The sequence below is a fragment of the Hippocampus comes genome, unplaced genomic scaffold (assembly GCF_001891065.2).
Source record: "Hippocampus comes isolate QL1 unplaced genomic scaffold, H_comes_QL1_v1.1 scaffold7, whole genome shotgun sequence".
Lineage (NCBI taxonomy): Eukaryota > Metazoa > Chordata > Actinopteri > Syngnathiformes > Syngnathidae > Hippocampus > Hippocampus comes.
This window is the reverse complement of record NW_017842060.1, coordinates 2,380,633-2,397,355: the sequence shown is the minus strand read 5'-3', so window position 1 is coordinate 2,397,355 and position 16,723 is coordinate 2,380,633. Positions and strand designations below refer to the sequence as shown.

Sequence of the window (16,723 nt, the reverse complement as noted above, 5' to 3'; positions counted from 1 at the left end):
TTATTTGTTTTTGCGTGGGCTTTATTTTTTTTTATCACTTTTGTTGGTTGTCAGTCGCTAGTTGATGACGTCGACAAATAGCGCCTTCCTCAATGTTGGTATCTTTACAGCTCGTGCGTGCGACCTTTGACTCTGCGTACTGTTAGAATTTTGTACTTTGCCCCCCCCACCCCACATGATCTCGAGATATCGAATATGTTCCTTATGAGGAGAGCTGTATTGCTGCCCCTCACGTGGACCAACTCCTGTCGGACATTTTGCGTCTCCAAAAGTCTCCAGATGGAAAGAAAAGTGAGTGACAGCAGTAGTCCGGACATAATTCAGCATTTTAGACACTCCTAATTTTTTTTCCGACCGTGTCTCCTCTTTCCGGAAATGTCAGCTTTTAATGAATTAAAATATTTCATTGTTTTTTTGCCCTTCGCAGGGTTTGGTGCTGGGAGTGTTCGAGAAGAAGGAAAAGGAAGGCAGCCTTCATTTGACGGAGGCAGCTGAAGGTTTTGACCGCAAAGTGTCTGGAAAGCTGTCCGAATTACTGAAAATGTCAGTTTCTCGATACCAACATTTAAAAAAATATTCAGTCAATTAATCATCTTTTCGTCCTTTAATCATATCTTACTTTTGCTTTTGATATCAAAAGTGTGTGATACAGCGCTTTACAATGAAACACATCACAAAAGCAAAAGAATTGACAAATCTGTAGAATTGTCCTACAAAATGAAAAGCAGTCGTTACACTTTTTACTTTCATTTAATACTAGGGATGCACCAATACCAGTATTGGTTTCAGTGCTGATACTACACAGTATGGTAATCGGTACGTATTCATAAAATGCTCCGATACTCTGCGCTGATACTTAAAGAACACGGATGACCAAACATTTAGGTGCCTGCAAATTATGATCTGCAAAATAAATGATGAACACTGCTTGGGGGCAGTCACAAACACATTTTCAGCACAATTACAAGAAGTACTGTAATGGCATCAAGTGTTAGTTTTTGGTATCTGTGCATACTTGGCTGTAATTAGTCATCCTCGGTTTTTGCGCCATCAAAGCTTCCATATTCCATATTTGGGCTTCTTACTTCGATGTGCAAATACTACAATCACACAATATGTCTTTGCAGTTCTGGACCGTCTCTTAAGAAGGGCAAAAGCAGAGTATTCTATGGAGTCCACAAGGTGGGGAATTTCACATCTGTAGAAGAAAAACGGAATTATAACAGCACGTTTTGTCACTAGTTGACTGTTTGTCATCCAGGACTTCCCGTGTGTCGCCGTAGTCGGTCTGGATGAAGTCACGGCGGGCGTGTGCGGGGCAGAGAACTGGGACTGCGCCAAGGAGAACATCCGCGCGGCTGTGTCAGCGGGCTGCAGGGTTCTCCAGGACCTGGACGTGAACCATGTGGAGGTGGACGGCTGCGGCGACCCTCAGGCGGCAGCAGAGGGCGCCTTACTGGGCCTGTTTCAGTATGACCAGCTGAAATCCAAGAAAAAGCCCAAAGTGACAGTGCAGCCTCATGCCAGGTATGACCAGGAGTGTCGTTAATTCAGTAGTCCAGCATGCTCATGTAGTAGCGCATCTTAACTGCAGAGGCTAACAGGCCTCTCTTCAGGTTAAGTTACTTTGCAACAATAGTGGTTGGGATTGTACACACAGTGTGTGTGTGTGTGTGTGTGTGTGTGTGTGTGTGGGTGTGGGGGGGTGTGTGTGTGTGTGTCTGTGTGTGTGTGTGTTAGCATTAAGCCAGTGTATTTTCATAAAGGCAATGTTTGCAGTTTGGCCAAACGTGTTGTTCTCTTTGTTTGACAGGAAACGTCAACTGGAAGTGGCAATAAACAGCTTTGAAGTAAGCACATTTGGAAGGCATATTCGCTGTAAGTCTATATCGTCTTTGTATTATATTTCTTTGTCCCCAAATCCTGTTTGCCGCACGGTGCACTTAAAATGAGTGTCAGACATGTACGTAGACAGAGAGACAGCCAGACGGAGAGCATTACCATGTCGATCCTCATGATATTAGCGCGCTGTGCTAAGATGACTGTCAGTAGACTGCGTTACAAATGTGGTGGTGCACACACTGTGTGTGTGTGTGTGTGTGTGTGTGTGTGTGTGTGTGTGTGTGTGTGTGTGTGTGTGTGTGTGTGTGTGTTTGTGCGTGTGTATGGTTGCGTTTAGTGCCGAACTGACAGCGTGGGAGAAAGGAGTGCTGTACGCCGAAGGGCAAAACCTAGCCCGCCTCCTCATGGAGGCCCCAGCCAATCACATCACTCCCACCGCTTTCGCCAAGACCATTGAAGAGCGGCTGGCGCAATATGGCGACCGGGTATTAGTCCATAAGAGGTATAGTATTTATTGTATTGTATTACTCATTAGTAGTAGTCGTATGCAAAGGTGATTTTATACGGAAATTGCAGGACACATACCAAGAAAACTGAAAACATAAGCCATTTCATCTGTGCTGTATGCACATTTGACAATAAAGTTGTATTCAATTCAATTCAATTCAATTGATGGCCATGCAAAATATTCAGAACTGCCTTTATATACCTCTAGATGGCGATAAAACACGATATTTTCACTTGTTGCGTGACAGGCGCTCTATTCCCGTGGTGCCCGACTCAGGTCCCTGAGAGCCCCTCTCAAGCCTATTTTATTTCTCCTTTCTCCAACACACCTGATTGTGTCGGAGCAGGGAGACATCTCAAACAGGCTGGATTGAGGCTTTATGTCAGGCACTCTGCTCTTGTTAAACCAGGTGAATTCAATTAATATGCATTCAAAACTAAACCACTGTTCTGCATCCAACAAATCAATATACAGTGGTAGGTTTTAGCTTTTACTTTTAAGGGCTAGCGTTCCAACTGAAGTGTCAATGGTAGCGTTGTACTGTGGATGATATAATATAAACCCGACTCGCAGATCCCAGGCGTGGATCGAGGAGCAAGGGATGGGCGCGTTTCTCAGTGTATCCAAAGGCTCGGAGGAGCCCCCTGTCTTCCTGGAGCTGCATTACAACGGCTCACCCGACAGCGCTCAGGCCCCGCTGCTTCTGGTCGGCAAGGGCATCACCTTCGACAGGTAACCCGCCACAAACGCACCCTGATGACCCGTGCGCTTGCAGATTATTTACCTCCTCTCTCTTCCTAGTGGCGGCATTTCTCTGAAGCCTTCGGCTTCCATGGATATGATGCGAGCCGATATGGGCGGAGCCGCCACCGTGTGCTCCACGGTCGTCACGGCAGCTGCCCTCAAGCTGCCCGTCAACATCATCGGTGAGCCTCCCTCGCTCTGTTAGGCGTGTTGGATGAAAGGAAACTTATTCAACAATTTCAAAATTGAATCTTCAGGTGTCTTCATAAATATACAATAAGGATCAAAAATTTCATCACATTTTTCATGCATTTTTTGGAGGAGGTTTTCGGTTACTATAATGGCCAGAGATTCTCAGTCTTGCCAACTTTGTGGCTATATGAGAATGTTTTGTTTTAAATATGTTTTAATTTCATCCCTTTTTTCAGAAATAGGACATCGTTTGAAATTGACAGTACACAAAAAGCAGCCAGTGATTTGATCATCATAAAATCAGCAAAAATGTTGATAAATGTTTTTCAAAGTAAAAGGAGATGCTTTTCTTATTTTGAAAAAACTAAAATAATCAGTCTGCCAGAAATCCGAGAATATTTCTGTTTGGGAAACTGAAATTCTGAGGATTTGGACAATTTTAAATTAAACAAGATCTCAAAACAATTAATCATTATCAAAATAATGACTGAAGAATTTGATGATCAATTAGTTGTTGACTAATCGTCGCACCTCTAATATATTCTATTAAAAAAAAAAAACATTTTCTTTTGTGGTAAAAATGAATGCTGCTTACGCAAAACTTAACTGTAACACACACTGCCCCCGATAAACCAAGTACCCATAAAGTTTTGATTGTATCGTATCTTCACTTGTGGAGGCAGCACTTTACCAGGATGCATTTGTCACGCATGCAGATCTAACAAATCTAGCACTGCGGCTTTGCTTAAAGTTGAAAAGTGCTTGGTCACACACACATTTTCAGAAAATTTCAAAAGATTATCACTGGTTATTTAATTTGACACTTTATAGTTGGCCAGGGACAATTTACAAATCGTAATGTTTCAGTAATAATTCCCCTTTAGTAGTATACTGCCTTTTTGGACTCCACCAGGTCTGGCTCCACTGTGCGAGAACATGCCCAGCGGCAAGGCGACCAAACCGGGTGACGTCGTCACGGCAAAGAACGGGAAAACCATCCAGGTCGGTGGACGATGTCATTGAAAGGTCTAGAAAATGGATTGTCCTTGTTCACCGTGAAAGGCTTGCATGCTTCTCTGTACGCACAGGTGGACAACACTGATGCAGAAGGCCGCCTTATCCTCGCCGACGCGCTCTGTTACGCACATACCTTCAACCCCAAAGCTGTCGTCAACGTCGCTACGCTAACAGGTAAGATTTTAGGGTTCCCAACTCCCATCAACGTCGATAACAAACACCAGATTGGGTGGACATATCTATCATAACAGGATGCACAAAAAAAAAAAAATCTCAATTACCCATGCTCAAAATGAAACAGGTATGCCTGTTTTCAAAGTATGCATATACAGTAACGATTGCGTTCGTGTGTTTGCTAAGGGGCCATGGACGTCGCGCTAGGCTCGGCGGCGACTGGAGTGTTCACCAACTCTGATTGGCTGTGGGAGCAGCTGCATAAGGTCTCACACAAACACACACGCGGATGCATATCTCTAAACTCTGATGCTGACAAAAAGCATGTTTTCTCAACGTAGGCCAGTATCGTGACAGGCGACCGAGTGTGGCGAATGCCTTTGTTCCAGCATTACACCAGACAGGTGACAGACAGCCAGCTGGCCGACCTCAACAACATCGGCAAGTACAGCAGGTACGTATCAGAAACAGAAAAGCAGGAAGTCTGACATTCTCAAACAATCTCCGATTTGGCTCCTGGTAGGTCGGGCGGCGCATGCACGGCGGCGGCGTTCTTGAGGGAATTTGTCACTTCGCCACACTGGGCTCATCTGGACATCGCAGGAGTGATGAGCAACAAGGATGAAATTCCATACTTGAAGAAGGGCATGTCAGGAAGGCCCACACGTACCCTGGTGGAGTTTGCGGCTGCGTTGGCGCACAATAAATGAGCAACTTTACAAATGCGGGTGTCTTTAGTAGGGGTGAAATGAGTTCTTGAGTTATTTCACAAACTTGATTAAAAAATAAAAAAAAAGAAAGAAAGAAATGCTTGAGTTTTTTTCTTCTTAGGGTACTACTTTCTTTGGTGTGAACAGCCATTACAACCTCTTACCAACGGCTAATGGAAAGCAGCTAGCCGTTAAGCTAGTGTCCAATATAGTCAAGCCAGAACCGTTGAACTACTTTTTAAAATGAGTTTACTTGGTGAAAATGACTGCACACTTTGCTGCTGACAGCCTAACACAGTTGCGTTTCTTACTGCTCAATTTTCAACACACCAGGCTTACTCAAATGTGCTATTTTAGCCAATAAAAACTGCTGCTGATTCTGACGTCAATTTTGTCTCATTGCCCAAAATTTCAACAGGGTTTCCAAGACTAATCTTCCTGAAACTTGATTGCGAAATTTGCAAATTATGGTTTATTTTCAATCTACATGGATTTCCTCTGAAGGAACATCGCCCCCACCAAGATGGCGGCCACAGAGGCGTATTTGCGCATGCGCATGCCGAATCCGGAACTCATCGGCACTGGCTTGGCAATGGCGTCGTCCATGAGCGGTATGTTTCCCGGACAGCAGGCGCCAACCGCGCATCCTATTCCCGGCGTAGGTGGCCCGGGCCAGCCCGGTTTCCCCCTTGCGGGGAACCGGAGCCAGGGAAGCAACACGCTGGTAGACGAACTGGAAGCCTCGTTTGAGGTAAAACGCTTACAAAAATAGCTTGGATTGCTAACTGGTTTTAGCATTTTTGCAACGTTACAGTGATTAAAACCCATGCATGGCATGCATTTTTTTTTTTTTGCAACACAATGCATGCCAGGTATACATGATGTGTGTGTACCTGCATGGCACGAGGGTTAAATAAGTTTTGTTGACTGCAAAATTAAATAACGTTATTAATAATAATTACATTTATTCTTCAGGCATGTTTTGCATCATTGGTAAGCCAAGACTACGTGAACGGAACAGACCAAGAGGAAATCCGAACCGGTCGGTGAACGCACATTTTTTTTATTTGTAAAATTAACCTAACGTCTTGATGAATGACATGGAAAATTAACTTTAAACTGTTCGCTTCTGATTGTTCCAGGCGTGGACCAGTGCATACAAAAGTTCTTGGACGTGGCTCGGCAGACGGAATGCTTCTTTTTGCAGAAGAGGCTTCAGCTGTCTGTGCAGAAACCAGAACAGGTGGTCAAAGAGGTACTAGATTATAATTCATATTTAATTCATCCAACCTCATCTTTTCCAATAATAAGTAACATTTGGCTCACTGTTACAGTGCTTCGCAAGCCACACCCATGCCGCGCCATATTACTGCCAATAGTCATGCCGAAAAGTACCAGTAACCAAACCAATGTTAGTGGATTTCAAGTGGCTCTTGTTCCCGGAACGTGAACCTCATTTTTTTTCCCCATGTCGGTCCGATCACTATCGTGTATCCTTTGTGTAAAATAGTGACATGCAGGTCTATTCCTTAAATTGAGATTTGCTTTGTTCCATAAAACGATCTTCTCAACAAATTTCATTGTATATATTTTAGAAAGGATAAAGTTGTAAATGGTGAGATGGCTTTAATAGGCAAACCGACCATTTTGCCGATTATTTTGGCCATAATCGGATGATCAATTAATCGAAGTCCTAGCAATAAGCAGATTCATACCGGTGCTTCTATGGCACTCAACTGACATCGAGTCGTTCAAAATGCAAACTGGCTAACGGCAAGGAGCTTAACAGCCAGCCGCTAAGCTGAGCCAACAATCACACTCCTTTGAGTACCTGACGCCCACATCACTCACCAAGCCAGGCCTTGCCATTTAAAGCCACACACACTCAGAATCACAGATACTACAATGTGAGTTTGGTGACCACATATATTCACAAATGATACCAGCATTTTTCTATTTTCATAAGATAAGATATCCTTTATTTGTCCCACACTGGGGAAATTTACAGTCTACAGCAGCAATTTTGGGGGGTAGAAAGAAGAAAAACAAAGTGTTTGCAAGCACAAAAATAAATGTGAGCTGTACCCAGTTCAATATAAGTGCAATATAAATAGAGCAGGGATGAGATTTTTCCGCTTTTTGGCGGAATTCCGCTTTTTTTCCAGTCAAAATTGACCTATTTTATATTGTTCCAAATCTGTAGAAAAATCCTTGGGGGTGGGGGGGGGGTCCGGACTTGTCTTCAGCAGATTCGGGGCTCGTAAGGTTTGCAAGCATCCATTTTGAATCCCATTTTTTATCGCGTAGCGTTAGTTTGTTGTTGCTTCCTATATGGGCTAAAACCAATGTCTTACTTGTTGTGATTGGTCGCTATATCGGCAAATGCAGACTCACAACCAATCCATGTTTGCCTTCCTAAACCCCTTTCTCGCGAATGCCGAATGTTATTGAGCCTCGTGACGAAGCTAAAATGCGTCAGATATATGCGGATCTGAAAAACACGTTTCGATGGGACTGGTTGGATAGAAGGCTGACGGTGTCCCCGGCAGGAACCAGTAAAGAGGAACCTTTGTCTTTGCTTGTGTTGGATTTCGTGAAAAAGCTCGATGTCGCCGGTAAAGCTCTGTGTACAGTGTGTGACGATGTCATTCTATACGGATCGGGACTTCCGCATGCCTGTCGTCACTCACGTCCACCTTTTCTCTATATAAACAGCGTGTCGGCCAGAAGTGCTCTCAGTCAGGCTTTGGAACTCGGCGCATACACTAGACGCTCCGCATTATAAGGCGTCCTGTCCATTTTGGAGAAAATTTAAGACTTTTAATGGCGCCTTATAGTCGTGAAAATACGGTAAATCATCAATTTGTTGTGCGCTGTGTATGTAATATGGGGAGGGGATTAAGCATGTATATGGTTTCCCCAAATTCATAACGGTCCTCCAAGGGAAACCGTAACTACAATGTGGCCCGCGACAAAAATGAACTTGACACCCCTGATCTACACCATCTGACCGATGGTGGATGGGTTTTGAACAGATCTCCTGCGATTAACAGGGGATCACTGTACAGTATGGACACATTTACAAGTAAAAACTAATGAACAATGTGATCCAATTTTAACAAGAAACATTTTAGCTGGCCAAAAAGGCTGAATAATATAACAGAAATCACAAGAACAATTACAAACTCCTCTCCTTGCCCCAAGTAGAGGAGTTTAAGTATTTTGGGGTCTTGTTCACGAGTGAGGGCAGGAGGGAGAGGGAGATTGACAGGTGAATCTGCTGTGATGTGGACTTTGTATCAGTCTGACGTGATGAAGAAGGAGTTGAGCCAAAAGGCGAAGCTATGGATTTACCGGTTGATCTATGTTCCGATCGTCACCAATGTTCACGAGCTATGGGTTGTGACCGAAAGAACGAGATCCCGGATACAAGCGGCCGAAATGAGTTTTCTCCGCAGGGTGTCCGGGCTCTCCCTTAGAAATAAGGTGAGAAGCTCGGTCATCCGGGAGGGGCTCAGAGTCGAGCCGCTTCTCCACATCGAGAGGAGCCAGATGAGGTGGCTTGGGCATCTGATTCGGATGCCTCCCGAACGCCTCCCTGGTGGGGTGTTCCGGGCATCCTCCTCCGGGAGGAGACCCCGAGGATGACCCAGGACACGCTGGAGAGACTATGTTCCCCAGCTGGCCTGGGAACGCCTCGGGATCCCCGGGGGAGAGCTGGAAGAAGTGGCTAGGGAGAGGGAAGTCTGGGTTTCCCTGCTAAAGCTGCTGCCCCCGTGACCTGGCCCCGGATAAGCGGTAGAAGTTTTGATTTTGAGCAGCAAATTTGAAGTTACATGTTGGTGCTCACCAGGAATGCACAAGCAAAATTGCGCACATTTTCACTTGAAAGAATAGTGAACAATCTTGGGATTTTTTTCTGTTAAAGTTTCAAATAGTGTTTAAATTGAATAAACTTCATCTTCAGCGTGTTTAGTGCCACTTTTGTAAGTGGCCCCGCCACCGTCCTGACCACGTAGGCGAGGACGAGTCTCTCCAGCGTCTTCATCAGGTGAGACGTCAGCGCCACCGGTCTGTAGCTGTTCAGCTCCTTAGGGTGGGGGGTCTTGGGCACTGGGACCAGGCACGAAGTTTTCCACAGCTATGGAACTCTGCCCAGCTTCAGGCTCAGGTTGAACATGTGCTGGACAATGTCACACAGCTGGTCGGAGCAGGTCCTGAGGAGCCGGGAACTGATCTTGTCCGGACCTGCTGCCTTCCTCACATTCATCTTTCTCAGTTGGTTCATCACCTGTTCTGTCGTGACGTAGAGGCAGGAACTAGGAGACAGGCAGGGTTGTTGTGAGCTGGTCGAAAGAGGAGGGGGAGGAGAGGAAGTCCTCAGTGAGAGTGGGTGCAGCTTGTGGTTGGGGGGAGGGACAGACGTCTGGTCGAACTGGTTGAAAAAAACGGTTGAGTTCATCTGCCCAGTCCTTGTCCTTCCCAGTCAATGTCTTTGGGCTTTTGTGACCTGAGATGGTTTTCAGGCTCCTCCAGACACCAGTGACATTACTGGCCTGTAGCTGGTCCTCCATTTTCAGGGGTCGGGAAGCTTTTTGACTGAGTTTTTTTTTAAAACTGTATTTTAAAGTGATTTCAACAAAATGGCAGTATAATAAGCCTCTGAATGTATCCTTTAAAATAATTTTGTCACCATGAATGTGAATGGTTTTCCATTCCTCACGATTGCTAAAAATCCAGCAAAACAGTCGGAATGAAAAGTCATCTTGCCGGGTCCATACGCGAACTTACTGCTGGCTAGCTTGCACCCTGCTCAGTAGCATGCACGCTTCCTTTCCGCTATCTCGCGCACAGTATTTTGATGCGAACGTAGCATGGGGCGTGTCAAAGTGCTGCGCTGCATTCGACCGTTTCATCGATGGCATTTTGTCATTGCAAATCAGACACACCGCAGAACCCGTTCTCTCCACAAAGGCGAATCCTTCGGTCCATTTGTCCCGAAGTCTACCAAACTCGTCATCTTTTTTTCTTTTCGCCATCTTATTTGCTTAGGATTAGCTTTGAGCTAATGGCCGAGCGGGTTGATTCAAAAGTGGGCGTATACCTGTTTCCACAGCAACGGCAACATCGGCCAGTATCATTCAATCAAAATGGCTCCTGGAGCCAACTACAGCCCGAACGAGGAAACGAGCAGTGAAAAATCGATCGATGGATGCATTAATAAACAAACGAGAATATATTTTTTATCTGCGAGCAAGATGCAATCATCAAAAGAGCCATATATGGCTCGCGAGCCATAGGTTCCCGACCCCTGCTGTAGGCCCTCTTCCCCTCTCTGATCCTTCTCCTCAGCTGGATCTGCACGGCCTTCAGCTCCTCTGTTTCTCGACATAAAAGCCCTCTTCTTCTCATTCAGGAGGGCCTTTATGTTGGGATTAATCCATGGTTTGTTGTTGGAAAAACACCGCACGGTCCTGGTGGATACGGTGTTCTCCTCACAAAAGTTTATGTAGTCCGTGATGACGTCGGTGAGTGAATCAATGTCCTCCCCATGAACCTCGCTGAAGAGTTCCCACCTGGTTGAGTCGAAGGATTCCCGCAGAGCCTCTTCAGCCTCCGTGGACCATTTTCTGACCATACGGGTCACAACTGGCTGCCTGTACAGCAAGGGTTTGTACACAGGCTGGAGAAATACCAAGTTGTGGTCCACTCTTCCAAGAGGGGGCAGGGGGTGGGGTGTATATGCCTCCTTCGTGTTGGCATAAAACAAGTCCAAAATTTTATTGTCTCTGGTGTTACAGTCTGGGTGAAGGTTGGGGGGGAGGACTACAGAGAGACATGGTTGACGTCCTCAGAGATGATCAGCAGGGCATTGGGGCTCTGTGTTTGCAGCCTGTTCACGACAGACATCAGGGCATCACACGCTGCATCACCATTAGCCGACGGGGGGACGTACACTGTCACAGCTATGACGTGTGAGAATTCCCTCGGGAGATAATGGGGCCTGAGGCTAATGGCTAGCAGCTTAAAGAGATTTTTGGGTCTCTTTACAACCACACTGCCGAAACCCCGGTGGGATGAAAAAAAGACGTGGATAGGACAGCTATTGATTGTAGAAAAAAATATATAGAAAGAAAAGAAGAGAAACATACAGGTGACTGGAGACCTCGAGCGTCGTTTCATCTCAACTAACTTAGCTGTTGTCGTGGCTAGGCTAGCTTAGCTGTTGTCGTAGATCAAAGCTCTTTGATGTGTAACGTCCGTTGCGTCAGCACTGATTGGTTGAAGCCAAAAGACGTAAGTGCGTACACGTCCGCGCTGATGCACGCACAGCGGAGAGCCGCGGACTATCGACTGCTGAGCCGCGCGTCTCTCGAGTGGCGTCGCTACAAGCTCAATGTCCCGGCTGCAGAGTTTCTCTTTGATCGTGATATGACTCGGATTGCACCGTTTTTCGTTCACAAAAACAGCCAGTCCTCCTCCTTTTCTCTTTCCACTCCCTTCATTCCTGTCCGCACATATGAGTTGGAAGCCTTCCAACTCGGCATGTGTGTCCGGAGTGATCGCTGTTAGCCACGACTCCGTGAGTAGCAGTAGGCTAGCCTCGCGGTACTCCCTTTGATGTTGCGATAGCGTCGCCAGCTCGTCCATCTTGTTCGGGAGCGATCTTACATTCCCCATGATGACGGACGGGAGGACGTCTGTATCTTCTCCTCCATCTGTGGCGCGCCTCCCCCGGCCCGACATCCCCGTCTCCTCCTCTTCAACTCGCGTGGGATGTCTGGTTTGTCACCGGCCAGTAGCCCGCTGTTAGCCCGCCATGCTAACAGCTGGTCCCTACTGTAAACAATGGGGTCGCGTGTGCTATCGGGATCCCCGTTCACAGGATACATAAAAAGATAAAAGAAAAAAAAGGAGATGAGCAGAAATGAAGCTGCCCATCACCCCCCCCCCCTAGGTTTGGGGTACAAAACCACGCAAGGACGAAAAGAAACTAAAACAGTGATATGCACTGTTGGAGAGGCAGCCACTCAGGAGGCGCAATCTTAAAAAAAAAAAAAAAAAACATTGATAAGTTGATTATTGGCTGTCAGACATAAACCATCCCCATTCTCGTGCTGGGCAGGATGTATCCGAGTTGCGCAATGAGCTCCAGAGGAAGGAGATGCTGGTACAGAAGCATTTGTCCAAACTGCACCACTGGCAACAAGTGCTGGAGGACGTCAGCGTGCAGCACCGCAAGCCCAGTGACCTGCCGCCACCCGGACCCCTGGCCTTCCTGGAGCAGGCGTCGGCCAGCTTGCCTCCCGCTCCTTTAAAACCCAACTAATGGAATCCCCCTGTGGACGATTCGCACAAGTCAAATCAAGCCACAGGCTTGATGGAGTAGACAGAACTGGAGAGTCGCTGTACAGGTTATTCCCTCTGCCAAGGACAAATCATACAGTGTGATCGCTGGTGGTTGGTCATTTGAGGAAGAACAGTTTCAGGATTCTTAAAAAAAAACAAAAAAAAAAAACATACAGTTGAAGACAGTTAGATCCTGATAATCGTGGTCATATGCAACATCGCCACCTACAGGATTGGAGTAAAACAGTTTTGACCACTCAGTGGAATACTGTTTTCAGTGAGGAGAAAAAATATGGACATTTTCGAGACTGAAGATGAAGGTTGTAATACTAGAAGAGAAATAAAATTGTAAGCAATATTGCAACCTTATTCTTCTAAAATTACATCATTTTTTTTCCTCTGGCAAAATAGCTTCTTTCCTCCGTCATATTGTAGCTTTATGATCTTACAACTTATTCCTTTTATATTGCAACGTTCTTGTAAATTTCACATTTTTTTCTCCCTTCATAATATTGCAACTTTGTTCAATAATAAAACAATTAAAATTGTCATTGCCTTCATTCAACTGAGTGACTACTATTTTCTTTATTAGTTTGTGTATGTATTTCTTTGCATTTACAATCAAACATCTTTGCTTCGACTTTATTTTTGTACACTCGTGGCAGTTTCTGTCAATGTGGAACATGCGCGGCCCCCAAATCATAAAGGGATTTTTTTCTTTATTTCATTATGTAATGATTGTGAATTGTGAAATGTCATAATTGGCATTTGTTTGTGGAATTTGCGCCCCTTGTGGAGTCACCGTCTCTCAAAGATGCTCTTAGGGAATGCAAAATGTCATTTTTAAGAGTATTTTTACTGAATTTAATTATCCACATTTCTTTGCTTATAATACAATATATTCATATATGGATGTATTAACGACTCTCGAGTGAGCCTCACTCCTAACGTGTTCACTGAGCTCATGTCACTGATGGCGTCTTGGTGTTTTCAAAAAATCTTTCTGACATCATGCCACCTCAGACGCATTGGGTGACTTCACACCATGACAGACTTGTACTGGCCGTCTTCACAGCTATCGTCTGTCTCAGTTTGCACTCCTCACAGATGGACGAGAGGACAAAAAAAACAGGCTTCGGTGAGCTAATCTTCACATGAAACTGAGCCTGAGTACCTTTATCGGCTACGGTCGTTGATGTGTGAGCATTGTCAAATGCCTAGCTTTCAATATTTTATTTTTCATAATACAATACATATTAATAATTTAATCTTTCATTGTGATATATATATATATACAGTATACATAAATAAAATTTATATATAAGAGAAAGAGAGAGAGAGAGAGAGAGAGAGAGAGAGAGAGAGAGAGAGAGAGAGAGAGAGAGAGAGAGAGAGAGAGAGAGAACGACAGGAAAACTATTCCCCAAAGCAGTCCCAAAAACACCGAAATATAAATCAAACATATACACAAAGCCCTCAAAATAATTACTCAGACCAACAGGAGTTGTGTTTTGTTCTCAAGTGAATGCAAAACGCATCCGTATCGTTCACATTGAGTTTATCGGATAATTACATTAGAGGTGCACCAAGTCAAAATACGGTGGCCGGCAAAGGACAAATAGCTTCTCGCTATAATTCCCCCGATCACATCAGTCACCTACCTCTGAGTGGCGCTGTAGTTTCTATTAGTAACTCGTTGTTGGCATCGAGGACCTCTTTCACGTCTCCTTGTTTGTGCGTCTCAAGCAGCAAGGAGAATGGAGATAAAAAAAAAAAAAAACATTTAGCTTCGCCCGTCTCGTCTCTCACAACACCCAGTAACGAAGAGGGTCACACGGGGAGAACATAAAAAAAAAAAAACAAAACTTTCCCTTTAGCCTTCCTGTCACTTCCCTTTGTCCTAAGTAGTTACCTCATCAAGTGACTACCGGCTAGCTCGGTCCTCTTCTTCCCAGGCTCGCCGGCTCGCCTCGGTACCCGCGTCCGCACGGAGAGTCACCGCGGTCGGGCTCCGGTGTAGCAAACCCCCTCCTCCGCCACCACACCCGCCGCGACCGATTAGGAGGACGAAAACACCGCGCGGATATGGAATGGTGCATGCCGCTGGGTCAAGTGTGCTGCCGTTGAATACAAGCGGAATCATGGACACGCATCCACCGTGAGTAGAAATGGAATTGAATGAAGAAATAAGAACGTGTGCGTGTTGACGTTTGGTAATGTGACGGATGGTGCCGCATTGAAACAGGCGGTGTATGGCGGGGTAGCGGGGTGGTGATGTTGGTTGAAAACCTGCATGAGCATGTTATTGCCGTGATAGTTTCTATATATATTCCCTTTCTTTTTGGTGTTTGCGTGGGTGTGCCATAATTGAAGGCAACACAATGACACGGGTGCTTCCACAGCCTTTTAATTAGTGTCTGTAGTGTAGTTTTGTTTTTTGTTAAACAGCTTTTTATCCCTACTGCTGTTTCTGCTTCAATATTACCAATATCTCCACATATTTCATCTGAGCACAGCACATCCTGCTCTTCATGTAGAGTTAGGGTTGATCTTAGAGCACTGGTGTCCAAACTATGGCCCGGGTTCCATTTGTGGCCCACCGTCCATGTACTAAATACGTTTCTTTTCATATCAGCCCAGGGTTTGGCCTGGCTTTAAACTATAAAGGCCAAAAATAAGCTTGTATGTTCTTACTGTGGCTCACCACCCCTGTTGTGCATTGCATTGTGTGTGCGCATGCGTGTGCGCGCGCGTGTGTGTGTGTGTGTGTGTGTGTGTGTGTGTGTGTGTGTGTGTGTGTGCGTGCGTGTGCGTGTGTGAGATAGGTGCACAAGACTTTGTCCACATGCTCTGGACAAAGAGGATGGTGTGGAGAGACAAGGTGCGGTCACGCTCAACCCTCGACACATGAGGAAAGCTTTCAAAGTCATGAATGAACTGCGCAGGTAATATAATAATAAGTCACTTCACATTTGTCTCCTCCTTTTGTTTGTATCATACCTTGCTGAAAGGTGTGATGACAGAGGAAAGGAAGCAAATAAGCTTGCCATCCAATGCAAAATTTTTTGGGTTTTTTTTGCACGTCTTTCATGTTGTGTTGAGATGTTCAATAAATCAATCATATTTTCCTCCCAAGTGAGTTGTACAGGTCACAATGGTGGAAACATGTACATTTTTTTGTCCATCACCAAAACCTGGCATTGGATCAGGGGTGTGAAGACTTTTTCTATCCACTGCATCTGTCCTTTTGCCGACAGTCAAAGCTTGTTGTGTGACGTCACCATCGTAGCGGAGGACGTGGAGATCTCCGCTCACCGTGTGGTGCTCGCCGCCGGCAGTCCGTACTTCCACGCCATGTTCACAGGTGCCCTCCCATTCCGTTCACACCTCCCCTAATAAATTTCCGACGGGGAAACAAAACGGTTTGTGTGCAACAGGGGAGATGGCCGAGAGCCGAGCCAAACGTGTGAGGATCAAGGAGATGGACGGGTGGACTCTGGGACTCCTGGTGGACTACATCTACACTGCTGAGATAAAAGTCACAGAGGAGAATGTGCAGGTAGCACAAGTGTTCGACCGTAGTGCCTGACTGATATGGATTTTTTGAAGCAGAGGCTGAATCCATTATTAGCAAGACAAATAATTCTGAGAATACTGGTGAACACATTTTTTACATTTTTATTCAGGAATGCAAATACACTTCTAGATTATTTTTTTGGTGCAAAATCGAATCTGGCCTGGTTTAAATAAACAGAATGCAATGATTTGGAAGTCATGTTCAACCTACGTTGAATTGAATAAACTACAAAGACAAGATATATCATGTTCAAATTGAATTGTTTGTGGCAAATAATCATTCACTTCGAATGTTATGGCTGCAACACGTTTCCAAAAAAAGCTGCGACAGGGTTTACCACATTGTTGGATCGTCTTTTCGTCTTCACAACATTCAATAAATGCCTGGCATTGTGTGTGTATGTGTGCGTGTGTGTCAGGCCCTGCTGCCAGCCGCGGGTCTGCTGCAGCTGAACGAGGTGAAGAAGGCGTGCTGCGACTTCCTGAGCTCTCAGCTGCACCCGTCCAACTGCTTGGGCATCCGAGCCTTCGCTGACCTGCATGCCTGCTCGCAACTACTCACGCAGGCCAACTGCTACGCAGGTCATTGGGTTCAGATTTACATTGGTTT

At 45.4% G+C, this 16,723-nt stretch overlaps 3 protein-coding genes across 3 annotated transcripts in view; all 3 read left to right on the top strand.

Moving 5' to 3' along the window:
* The first annotated feature begins 77 nt into the window (after positions 1–77).
* On the top strand, positions 78–5,263 carry lap3 (leucine aminopeptidase 3). Its single transcript, XM_019861984.1, has 12 exons — positions 78–291; positions 428–543; positions 1,128–1,182; positions 1,262–1,527; positions 2,180–2,344; positions 2,924–3,082; positions 3,152–3,276; positions 4,200–4,288; positions 4,375–4,477; positions 4,664–4,743; positions 4,819–4,931; positions 5,001–5,263. The coding sequence occupies exons 1-12, from the start codon at positions 196–198 to the stop codon at positions 5,185–5,187; spliced, it is 1,554 nt and encodes a 517-aa protein (XP_019717543.1). The 5' UTR covers positions 78–195; the 3' UTR covers positions 5,188–5,263.
* Positions 5,264–5,695: 432 nt separating this feature from the next.
* med28 (mediator complex subunit 28) lies at positions 5,696–12,713 on the top strand. The gene is made up of 4 exons (XM_019861991.1): positions 5,696–5,938; positions 6,163–6,229; positions 6,330–6,442; positions 12,314–12,713. Exons 1-4 carry the CDS (start codon positions 5,711–5,713, stop codon positions 12,515–12,517), a joined length of 612 nt encoding a protein of 203 aa, XP_019717550.1. The 5' UTR covers positions 5,696–5,710; the 3' UTR covers positions 12,518–12,713.
* Positions 12,714–14,204: 1,491 nt separating this feature from the next.
* Positions 14,205–16,723, top strand: part of klhl2 (kelch-like family member 2) — an 8,284-nt gene continuing 5,765 nt past the window's right edge. Inside the window, exons 1-5 of the mRNA XM_019861983.1 lie at positions 14,205–14,695; positions 15,363–15,482; positions 15,795–15,901; positions 15,975–16,096; positions 16,533–16,695. Of these exons, the coding sequence (XP_019717542.1) occupies positions 14,628–14,695; positions 15,363–15,482; positions 15,795–15,901; positions 15,975–16,096; positions 16,533–16,695 (580 nt within the window). The 5' untranslated portion in view covers positions 14,205–14,627. The remainder of the gene's footprint in view (positions 14,696–15,362; positions 15,483–15,794; positions 15,902–15,974; positions 16,097–16,532; positions 16,696–16,723) is intronic.